Raw genomic sequence first — 12,426 nt, 5'->3', positions numbered from 1 at the left:
GGCAGTACTAGAACAAAATTTTTAGTCATCCTTATCTTATCACAGATATGTCTTTAATATGTCACTTTATAATATCAATATGTATAGTAATATGTATAGTAATATCAATATGTATAGTAATACATCCTATATAATTGCCAATACATGACTAATTTATAATAATTCAAAGTTTGGGGATTTAAACTAAATAAGAAATGCAAATTCAAATCCCAAACCTGCATCAGGATAGACCAATTATAAATAATTGTTAGGAAAGGAGATTTATGGGTTTTTTCTCTTTCTCAGAGACTAGGCTGAGACAAAATATTCCTTCTCCTCTCCCTTAGCCAGTAAGAGGATATTTTAAAGACTGCCATTTCACTGAGGTTGAAGGCAAGGACTCCTGCATTATGAATAGATACATGGGAGGAGGGTGTGGGAGTCTCAGTCTGAACTCTCCGATTTGGGTGTGCCCTAACCGCTACCTTCAATGTCTTCACAGTTATTAAAATATAAGATTCTTCATTTTAGAGTTTGGCAAATGCCTCTAGACAGTTGCAGTTCTGCTTCAGCTTATTTCACGAAGATCAGCTCTCACATCATTTTGGTCAGTGGGGTGTTTCTTGATTACATGAAAGCTCACTTCTGCATTCTGAGCATTTTTAATATATCCAAGCTAGCAGTTTATCCAAGTATTTTGTTGAGAATGTTTTCTGATAATTTATGTTCACAGATTCCACAGATGGAAATATATATTATTTTATTTCTTGCATTTCATGATTCTACCTACTAATTAACTTTTTGCTAAATGGAATGACTTCTCAATTTCCTTCTATTTATGCATTATTCTGTTCTTCTCACATGGCTGGCATAAAACAGCATGTGACATTTTGTTAACATATTTCAATAAATATCTCTTTAATATATTACAAAATTTCTGTAATACATTACAAAATGTATTCCTTTTTGTTAGGACCGAACAGTACCTAAAGTGCAATTAATGACCCAAACTGGATTTATTTCTCACATTGATCTCACGATTAAACTCTACGTGAATCTTCCATTTACAACTCCTCTGTAATTATATTAATCAGATCAGGTGCTGTTACACTGTTCTGAGAAATTAATCTTGGACACTCACTGTGGTCAATACAACATAGATTTATATCTCGCTTTCTGTATATTTTCAGTATATACTCTGTTCTTGACATTCACTCAAAACCCAGGCTGTTGAGAGGTACCATTATATTGCAGTTGTGTCATATAAAATGCATCACTACAGAAAAGGAAGACTGACTTGCCCCCTGGCAATTTAATTTGATCCTGAAGAGAGACACAACATATCCTCTCATAGCCCATTGGCATGTACTGTCCACAGCCTTACCTAACTGCAAGGGGGCAGGGGCTGGGGAATATGGTCGCCAATGTGCCTGGGAAATAGAGACTAACTGGATAGTGCTAAACAGAAGCATAAAGTCAGTTACCTTGACCATTCTGGTTTTCAACAGGTTCTTAAAATATTATAGCTGCAAGTGTTCATTGAACAACCAGAGTTGATCAAATGACACAAATGAGAGTCCTAGCCATGTTCCGATCTTAGTCATTGGTCCCTTTGAATCTTTGGCTTTAGGATAATGGACATTAATATTCTCAGGTTATGCTTAATGCAACATGTTTATAAACATTTTTTGAATTGTAAGCATTAGACAAAAGTGATATCTACATTTTTCTTTTTACTAGGCTGAATGTTGGATTAAATGTATTAATTATGAGATCATTTAATTTATTCTGATATCCACTGGGTTTTATTTTAATAGTTACCATTCCAAGAAGAATGGAGACTGGCAATGGCACAATGGTGACAGAGTTCATTATTTTGGGATTGACAGAGGATCCCATTCTTTGTGCAGTTTTCTTTGTGGTCTTTCTAGGAATCTACATTGTTACCATATCGGGCAATATCAGCATAATCATGTTAATCCGAAGAAGCCCTCAGCTTCACACTCCTATGTACCTTTTCCTCAGCCATTTGGCCTTTGTGGACATCGGCTATTCCACATCAGTCACACCTGTCATGATTGTGAGTTTCGTAAGGGAGAGAATTGCCATCCCTGTTGCTGGCTGCATAGCCCAGCTTGGCTCTGATGTTGTCTTCGGGACGGCCGAGGCTTTCCTTCTAGCAGCCATGGCCTACGATCGCTATGCGGCCATCTGCTCCCCACTTCTCTACTCCACACGCATGTCTCCCAGGGTCTGCATCATCTTGTTGGTTGCTGCCTATGTGGGTGGCTGTGTGAACTCTTCGTCGTGTACTGGCTGCTTATTGAGCTTGACTTTCTGTGGACCAAACAAAATCAACCATTTCTTCTGTGACCTCCCACCATTAGTGAAGCTTTCTTGCACCCATATTTATATTGCCGAATTATCTCCTATCATCTCAGCTGGGTCAGTCATTGTAACCACACTGTTTATCATAATTGTTTCATATGTGTACATCCTCCACTCGATCCTGAAGATGCGCTCCACTGAGGGAAGGCACAAGGCCTTCTCCACCTGCACGTCCCACCTCACTGTGGTCACTCTGTTCTATGGGACAGTTACATTTGTTTATGTTATACCAAAGTCAAGCCACTCAGATGATCATATGAAAGTGGTGTCTGTGTTCTACACAGTAATAATCCCCATGCTGAACCCTCTGATCTACAGTCTGAGGAACAAGGAAGTGAAAGAGGCCATGAGAAAATTGATAGTGAGAATACATTCCTCATTTGAAAGAAATACAATGTGAGTCCAGAAATTATTAAATAATAGTTTTGGGAACATATGTTGCACATGTTTCCTTAGCCTTCTTATATGGGAAAAAGATCTTAAATATACAATGCCAGTATGTTTATTCATGTCCACTTTATAATTCTATAGAGTCACAAAATAAAATTTATCATTTTCATGAAAATATACTGGGTTCAGATTAAATGTGTATATTTTAGGATTAGGATACCTGGAGAATACAGTTCCACTTTTTCTTTCCTCTGCCAAGTATTAACAGAGTCTATGATTAGAGTGTGTTTTTTTCTTCCCTTTAGCTAAGTAGTATATATTTTTTAATGTCATAAATTAGCATCTTGGAAAGAATTATGTATTCAATCAACATGCAATTAATTGATGATAGTATCGACATCCCATGTCACTTTTCTGGAAGAGCTGGCCTCTTTTACACAGGATTATCCAAATCTTTGTAAATACTGATGATGACATCTTGGAAAACGTTATTTCATTTCCATCGACTATAAACTGAACCAAAAGAATTTGTTTCACAATTTTGCCACCAGGAGACTCAATCCAGGTAGCACAGAAGGACTTCTGAAGGCTTATCGGACAAGCCTTTGAATAGTAGGAAAGTCTCCCAAGTGGTGCTGGTGGGGAGGGGCCCAGGCACAGTGGAGCTTTCTTTCAGCTGGCCAGTTGGTAAATCCAGGGCATAAAATTATTGACTGAGACACCCAGGTTTATGCAGGCTTGGAATACAGGGCCTTCCTTCTTTGTAATATCTCTTTAGAAGGTCTTCATTGCCACTACTTCTGTCACTTCTTCATTTTAGGTACCCAATTCAATGGTCCTGGCATATAAATTGGTGAAAGCATAACCCTTTGCAAACAATCAGGGATACAATGACAACCTATGGAAGGAACTAGTTTAAAGAAGTCCTTGACAGAACTCTGGTAGATGAAATTATTTGTCCATAGTTTTTGAAATGATGACACCATAGAATTCAGCGGGAGACACCAGTTCTTACAATGAAGTAATCAGGCAGTGTTCACTCTCATTACTTTAGACCTCTCATATTGAGCATTTTAATAAATGCATCTACCAGCCACTTGTATATCCTCTTTTGTGTAATGTTTTTTCAGGTCTTTTGTCAATTTTATTCTTAGATTGTACTTTTCTTATTGATTTGTTCTTATTGTAATCTGTCATGAGTCCTTTATCAGATTTGTTATACTCCAATTCTGAAGTTTGTCTTCAGACAAAAATACAATCTTAATTGTATTTTCTGCTGAACAGAAGTTTTAATTTTAAGGAAATCCAATTTAACAATCTTTTCTTTAATGTTTAATGTTTTGATGACAACTTCAGGAAATCTAGTGACCTAATCCAAGGTCACAATGATATTCTCTCATGTTTTGTTCTAGAAGTTTTATACTTCTGAAATTCAGGTTGGGGATGGAACTTTAGGTTTCTTTTTTTGTTTTTTTGTTTTAAATTACCTATGAATTCAACATAGGCAAGGCCCACACATCCATTTACTGTGGGACTGTGTGGGACTATGCAATTTCTCTCTGTACCAGCTCCTCCTCTGCTGCTCATTTCTAGGTAAATTCCTTGGAGGCTATTGTTGGGTGAAATGATTTTTTCTTGTATTTGCATTTCTTCTAAATTTGGACCTGTCCAGATGGTCTACAATGTCATCTAAGGACTGGTTGATTCCTCCTCACTCCTTCAGTCTCCCAGCATGCAGCAGGCCAAACTACTCACCTGCTCTCAGGAATACAAACTCTTATGGACATATGAGCTAATCAAAGTTTCCATGAATTCACTATCCTTGGTTCATTGCATACATATATGTGATTTTTATTTTGCCTAGGCTTTTCTTGTTATGGTGTGATCAAATTTTTTTTTATATAATTCTGTTTGTTAATTCAGAGATGAAAGTCCCACTTTGATTAATGTTCATACATTAATTATTAAATAAATCTAGAATTCCTGAAATAAATCTAACTTGGGTTGCTTTTTAATCCACTTTATTATCATTGAATTTCTTTTACTAATATTTTCTTCAGGATATTTGCATCTATGTTCATAAGAAAGTTTTACCTGTCATTTTCCACTCTTGAAACAAAATTTTCAGGTTCGGCTATACAAATATAAAAATGACTTGGAAAAGGCTTCTTTGCTATCTTTTCTCAGAAGAACTTTTTACAGGATTGGTGACATTTAGGTCATAAATAGTTCTATGAAATTAACATTGAAGTCATTTGCGCCTTATACTTCTGTGTGAAAGTCACTGTAAGAGTCATTTTCTTTAATGAGTAAAGGAATATTCAGTTTTTCAGTTTATTTTTATGTCATTTTTGGTAAGATTTTTCTTAAAAATAGTTTACCAGATCACTTCTATTTCAAAATCATACCTTTTTATTTTTTATTTTCAATCAGATCTATAATGTCATCATTTCACTCCTGATGTTGTAATTTCTGTATTTTTATTAGGTCTTATTAGCATATTAGAGGTATATCGATTTTATTAGCATTTCCAAAAATAAAATTTTTGATTTATGCTTTTCTGTGTTGTATATCAATTTTCCAATTCTTAAATTTTTATTCATTTTTATTATTGTTTTATTTATTTACTTGGGTTAATTTAGTCTTCTTTTTGTTTTCTTTTTGTTTTTAATAAGAAGATAGGAGTGAGGAAGGAAGGAAGTTCCTTTATTTATTGATTTATTTAGAGACAGTGTTTCACTCTGTTGCCTTGAGTAGACTGCAGTGGCCTCATTTTAGCATCTTAGCTCACTGAAAACTCCAAGTCTTGGACTCAAGCCAATCTCCTGCCTCAGCTTCGTGAGTCACTGGGACTACAGGCACACACCAATGCTTGGCTAGAGGCCGGGTCTCACTCTTGCTCAGGCTGGTCTCAAACCCCTGAGTCCAAGCAATCCTCCTCTCTCAGCCTCCCAGAGTGTTAGGATTACAGGCATGAGCCATTCCATCTGGCCAATGTTGGAATCTTAATTTACATTCATTCACTTTATTTAACTCTATAAATGTTTTACACACACGTGCACACACATATCTCCTATTATCTTCACTATCATTAATCCTCACCATCCTATGAGATTGGCATAAATATAATATCCTGTTTTGAATTAAAAACTTGAGACTTGAAGAGGCTAAGAAATGTATTCAAAGTCACTGTCACATCTCACTCCGGAAAGCCTGAAAGCCTGAAAATCACTGGGACAAACTTGCTCTTGTAGAATTACCAGGATGTGAGTAGTAAGGTGTGATCAGAGTTACTTTCTGCATACTTTATATTTTCTCACATAACCTCACAATCCTCACATAACCTCACTTAAACATTTTTAGTGATTTGCACATGGAATCAATTATCATTTATTTGCTATTCTGATAGTCAAGTTTGAGTAAATGTTTTGCAGTGTGTTGAAGTAGTTGTATAGTAAGTGTTCAGCTAGAAAGAGATATCTCATTGAGGGCACTTCTTCCAGTGTGACCTAACTGCAGTGAAATTATGGCTGCACACTTCTTTACTGAGATTATTTTGTCCCAAGGAAACACCTGCAACATAGTATAATGACATTCCAGTATTGTACCTCCTTTCCATTTGCATGGCTACTTCTGTCACTACTTAAATTTTGGTGCTCATAGTCCCAGTGGAATTCCTGCAATAGATGCAGAAATTTTCTTCCTGCTACCTTCTTCTTTAGTTTTAGAACTCAAAAATAGTTTTAGCATTACAAAAGGAATTCAAGTTCTTATGTAAATTTTAAAAATACATAGACACACAAGACAATAAGAAAAAAAACTTAAAACCCAAGAGAGCTAGATACCTCCTGTTTGTCTTCCCAGATCCACTTTCTACACATTTCCACCTCGATGAAATCCCAAGAGACTGACCTATATGAGCTATATTAACAGATTCCCTTGCCTGGGGCTTCTGGGAAACACTGGCAGTGGAGACTAAGGTTTGTGTACTTGCCTGGCTCTTCTCCTCCTGGGTCACATGGGTTGGCTGTGACCCTCCACCAAATGCCACAGCTCCTGACAGTTGGTTTTCTTACCACAGCTCTCCAAGGCCCAGTAACTGCTCACAACATTTGCCCCTTCAGATTTTGAGCTGACCACTATCCCGAGGTGCAGCATTACCCTTGAAGCTTTTCCTAAACTCTGTCCACAAGTTTGCAAATAGTTCCTTTATTAAATTCCCCTCTATTATCCAGACTGAGTCATCTATTTCCTTTGGTTACCCTGAATAATATATAGACCATTTTCTACAAATTATCTCCTGCTACCAACTTGATATTTATTCTCCCAGACATTTTGGAATTACGAACTTTCATTTTTACAAAATTAAAATCATACTATAAATATAAATATGTAGTTTATAAATTGATTTTACAATCAATAAATTATAGACATCAATTTAATGTAATACAGTTTAAATTATTCAAGTCTAAATTTGTTAGACTGACTTGTAGAGAATTCCCCAGTGTATCCATAACTGTTTTCCAACATTATAATCCTCTGTTCTTCTATATTTACTTAGCAAAATGACCCAGAAGAAATGATTTATTCATTGCTCCTCAAATATCCTCCCACTTTCCTGCTTACCCTTTTGCTGAAATTATTTTTCACCTATCAGTTACATATCAAGTACATTCCCATTTCACTTCAATTTCCCCACTCTCAAACTGCTCTTGCTAAATTATCTACAGTCACCACATTGCCAAATATCAGAAGCATTAAACAAGTACCCACACTCTCTCATCCTGAATCACTTTCTTTTTTTGTATTCTACAAATTTACATTCCTGGTTTAGGTTTCTTCCCACTTGTCTTGTCCACTTATGTTCGTTCATCTTTGCTGCAGATTGCAACTCTACCAGATCTTTAAATGATGGGCTATCCCATCATTCATCCAATATAGCCTTATGTTTACAGCCACTTATGGGTCTCATGCAATTTCATTAATTTAAATATTACTTCAATATTGTTCACTCTCTATATGTCCAACCCTGATTTCTTTTGTGAGGTGAAATAGTTCTGTATTCAACAGTAGTAGGCAGTGAATGATTGAAGGACAGTGAGGAAAATATTTTTGTGTGGACATATGGTCTTCTTTCTCTTGGTTATCTATATAAAAGTAGAATTGCTCAATTATACAGTAACTCTATTCTTTTTTTTTTTTTTTATTTTGGCATATTATGGGGGTACAGATTTTAAGGTTTCAATAAATGCCAATTTCCCCCCCTCCCCCCAAAAGTCTGAGTCTCCATCATGACCATCCCCCAGATGGTGCACATCTCACTCATTATGTATGTATATACCCGCCCCCCGCCCCCCTCCCACCTCCCCAATACCCTATTACTGTAGCACCTGTGTGTCCACTTAGATGCTACTCAGTTAATACCAGTTTGCTGGAGAATATATCTGGTGCTTGTTTTTCCATTCTTGGGATACTTCACTTAGTAGTATGGGTTCCAGCTCTAACCATGAAAATATAAGATGTGCTATATCACCGTTGTTTCTTAGAGCTGAATAGTACTCCATGGTATACATATACCACATTTTATTAATCCATTCTTGGATTGATGGGCACTTGGGCTGTTTCCATAGCCTTGCGATTATGAATTGTGCTGCTATAAACATTCGAGTGCAGGTGTCTTTTTTGAAGAGTGTCACTGGATCATTTGGGTAGATGCCCAGCAATGGGATTGCTGGATCAAATGGTATATTCACTTGTATCGCTTTAAGGTATCTCCATATTGCTTTCCACAGAGGTTGAACTAGTTTGCAGTTCCACCAGCAGTGTAGGAGTGTTCCTCTCTCTCCACAACCACGCCAGCATTTGTTATTTGGAGACTTTTTGATAAAGGCCATTCTCACTGGAGTTAAGTGATATCTCATTGTAGTTTTGATTTGCATTTCCCTGATGATTAGGGATGGTGAGCATTTTTTCATATGTTTGTTGGCCATTCTTCTGTCTACTTAATAGTTAGAGAAACTGCAAGACTGTTTTTAAAATAATTATACCATTTTACCTTCTCTTCAGCAGTGTAAGAGGGCTCCAATTTTCCACATTCTCAGCAACACTTTCTATTGTCTTACTTTTTGATTCTAACCACACAAGTGGGTGTAAAATATTATCTTACAGAGGTTTATTTGCATTTCTCTGATGACTCTCACAATTTTTTTGAAGAAAATACTGAAAGAGACAGGAACAGTGAAAGGTCTGTGGACTCTTACCCTACAATGGTCAGGAAATAGGCCAAGAAAACTACTCAGCTATAACATGGGCAACATTTTTCTGGAAAAGGAAGGATGATCCAGAGGATGGAACCAAAGGCCAGAAGGCAGAGCGAACAGACACACAGCAGCTTAACAGGGAGTAACACTGGACCCTGATCAAATAAGAGAATTGTGGGCAAGGTGTGGTGGCTCATGCCTGTAATCTTAGCACTCTGGGATGCTGAGGTGGGAGAATCCCTTGAACTCAGGAGTTTGAGACCACTGTGAACAACAGTGAGACACCTGTCTACTAAAAAAATAGAAAAATTAGCTGCATGTCATGGAGCATGATGGTAGCTCCAGCTACTCGGGAGGCTGAGGCAAGATCGCTTGAGCCCTAGAGGTTGAGGTTGAAGTGAGCTAAGGTGATGCCACTGCACTCTACCTGGGGTGACAGAGTGAGACTCTATCTCAAAAATAAAAAAAGAAAATGGTAATTGTGTCCAGTTGCTTTTTGGAAATGTTATAGGCCAATTATTGCTATGTAACTACTATATTTTTCTGTTATAAACAAAAGTATTTGCTCAACTTTTCCTATCATTATATCAACAATGTCTGTTAGGCAAATAGGGAGCAGGTGAGACTTCTCTCTTTAGTTCATACATCTTCAAATCAAATTTTGACAGATAACTACTTTTGAAATATATGAATATAACTTAAAAAGAATTTTCAGCAGATTATCTAGTTTATCCTAATTATAAATTTAACTTAATATTATTAGAGGAAACACTATGGGCCTCTGATTTACTATTTAACATTTAAAATAAATCCACTACTAAAAAGAAATCTCCACACTGGCTGATGATGTATGGTCAGCTATATTTTGACTACAGAAAATTTCCTTTTATTATTATATCTATGGAATATTATTGTACCAAAACCTATAAGATAATAGGTGTCATTAAGAAAATATTTCTCTTCCAATCTCTCTCTTCAAGCCCCATTAATCTTCTTCTTCCTGAGACTCTAGCTGAAGGGTTCAACATGGGGATCACCACCATGTAGAACACAGACACCACCTTGTTCTGGTCAGTCGAGTAGCTGGACTTGGGCATCACATAAATGAATGTAATGGTCCCATAGAACAGAGTGACCACAGTGAGGTGGGAGGTGCAGGTGGAGAAGGCCTCGTGGCACCCCTCGGTGGAGCGCATCTTCAGGATGGTGATGAGGATGTAGATGTAGAAGACGGCTATGATAAACACAGTGACCACAATGATGGAGCCAGCAGAAAACGAGAGAACAGCTGTGGGGACACTGGTAAAACAGGAGGGTCCAATTAATGGAGCAAAATCACAGAATTCTCTTAGCAAAAAGCTAAGAATTTATGTCTGAAACACTAAGGACAAAAAAGAGAAAAAAATGTGGTAGTCATGCCCATGTGGACATAATTCTCTCTCCAAGGGCTAGTCAAAATTTGAGAGGAGAGACAGTCAAGAACCCTGGAGATTCCTGAGTAGGTTGTGTGAGTGAGACCACAAACAAGTCATTGAAAATGTTTCCTTCCACAGTCTCAATGACATCCTGCAATTGGATTATTTTCCTGGAAATGATTCCTTACTTTTGTTTCACTTAGTCCCTAAGGAATTGAGGAATTCTGCTCATTCCAGCAAAATAAATCAATTATTGTGACCTGACAGAGAAATTCATGGGACAGTGAGAGAATCCTCTTGCTCTCCTCTAGGGAGCCGTGTAACTATGCCAGAAACAGAGAATGGGAATACGGACCAGAATTTTATGGGTCCACAAAGCTTATTCCCAGTAGGTACCCTTTCTCCAAGAAGAATGTCTCCAGCAATGTTATTATTTGGTTCCACTTTGTCATTTCCTTTCCAAATGTACTCAGTCACAACTGTAGTTATCAGCCTTATTTCAGGATAAGCTGATTTTGAAAATGGCCACAGTCTAAGGGTTTAGATGTATAATTACCTTAACTTATTGTACAAAATATCTTTTAGAAAAAATATGAATCAAATTCAAAAGGATTTTCAGCAGTCTAGTACATTTTCATGTGAAACAATGTTCTCCTAATTACATATTTATTTTATTAAATAAATCTCCCTGTGAGTCAGTGATATAATATTTAATCCAAAAATCTAGCCCCTACATTTACTAAAAAGCTTCACACTGGACAGATATATTTTAACCACAGACATTCAATTTACTTTTACTATTTTCTTAATGAGACATTAATGTATAAAATACCACAAAATAAAAGTTATCACCAAGAAAATATTTTTCTTCCAAGCTCTCTCTTCAGAGCCCCTTTGATCTCCATGTTCCTGAGACTGTAGATGATGGGGTTCAACATGGGGATCACTACCATGTAGAACACAGACACCACCTTGTTCTGATCAGTTGTGCTGGACTTGGTCATCAAATAATTGAATGTAGTGGTCCCATAGAACAGAGTGACCGCAGTGAGGTGGGAGGTGCAGGTGGAGAAGGCCTTGTGGCGCCCCTTGGTGGAGCGCATCTTCAGGATGGTGATGAGGATGTAGATGTAGGAGACGACTATGACAAACACAGTGACCACAATGACACAGCCAGCAGTAAATGAGGGAACAGCTGTGGAGACACTGGTATCAAAACAGGAGAGTTCAATTAAAGGAGCAAAATCACAGAAAAAATGATTTACTTGATTTGGGCCACAGAAAGATAAAGAAAAGAAGGAAAAAGTAAAGGAGGAAGCATTAAGAAAACCACTTAAATAAGCCACTACGAGTAATTGGACACAGACTTGTGTGGACATTTTGGTTGAATAAAGCAGTGGGTTGCAGATTGCCACAAAGCGGTCATAAGCCATGACAGCCAGAAGGAAGCATTCGACTGTCCCAAAGAAAGCAACTGAAAAATGCTGGATGGCGCATCCAAGGTAGGAGATTGTATTTCTCTCCACCAGGAAGTTCACAAGCATGTTGGGGGTGACAGAAGATGAAAAGCCTAAGTCAGCAGAAGCCAAGTGGCTCAGAAAAAAATACATAGGGTGATGGAGCTGGGAGGAGATTCTGATGAGAATGATTGTGCTGAGGTTGCCAGATATGGTCACCAGGTAGATGCACAGGATGATCATGAAGAGGACAACGCGAAGGACTGGATTATCTGTTAAGCCTAGTAAAATGAACTCTGTCACAGCAGTGTGGTTCCCATTCACCTGGGAATCCATGAGTCATGGTAGCTGCTCCCAAAATGAACCTGTGATTGGAACAGTACTCTAGTTATAAATTTGTTGGCTTCATTTCTATTAGTACACATGGGAAGTCTCTATAAAGATATTCAAATACCAACACATTTTTACCTGAAACTGTGAATCTCTCTGTGGTTTGAAAATTATTTGTATCATGAACACCAGAAAAACTTCCTTGAA

At 37.3% G+C, this 12,426-nt stretch overlaps 2 protein-coding genes across 2 annotated transcripts; one reads left to right on the top strand and one right to left on the bottom strand.

Moving 5' to 3' along the window:
* Positions 1–1,813: 1,813 nt before the first annotated feature.
* LOC105859903 (olfactory receptor 5P4-like) lies at positions 1,814–10,342 on the top strand. Its single transcript, XM_076001387.1, has 2 exons — positions 1,814–2,763; positions 10,093–10,342. The coding sequence occupies exons 1-2, from the start codon at positions 1,814–1,816 to the stop codon at positions 10,340–10,342; spliced, it is 1,200 nt and encodes a 399-aa protein (XP_075857502.1).
* A 938-nt stretch (positions 10,343–11,280) lies between these two features.
* LOC105859904 (olfactory receptor 5P76-like) lies at positions 11,281–12,225 on the bottom strand. Its single transcript, XM_076001280.1, has one exon. The coding sequence runs from the start codon at positions 12,223–12,225 to the stop codon at positions 11,281–11,283; it is 945 nt and encodes a 314-aa protein (XP_075857395.1).
* Positions 12,226–12,426: the final 201 nt, after the last annotated feature.

The sequence above is a fragment of the Microcebus murinus genome, chromosome 4 (assembly GCF_040939455.1).
Source record: "Microcebus murinus isolate Inina chromosome 4, M.murinus_Inina_mat1.0, whole genome shotgun sequence".
Taxonomy (NCBI): domain Eukaryota; kingdom Metazoa; phylum Chordata; class Mammalia; order Primates; family Cheirogaleidae; genus Microcebus; species Microcebus murinus.
This window is presented reverse-complemented; position numbering and strand designations above follow the sequence as displayed.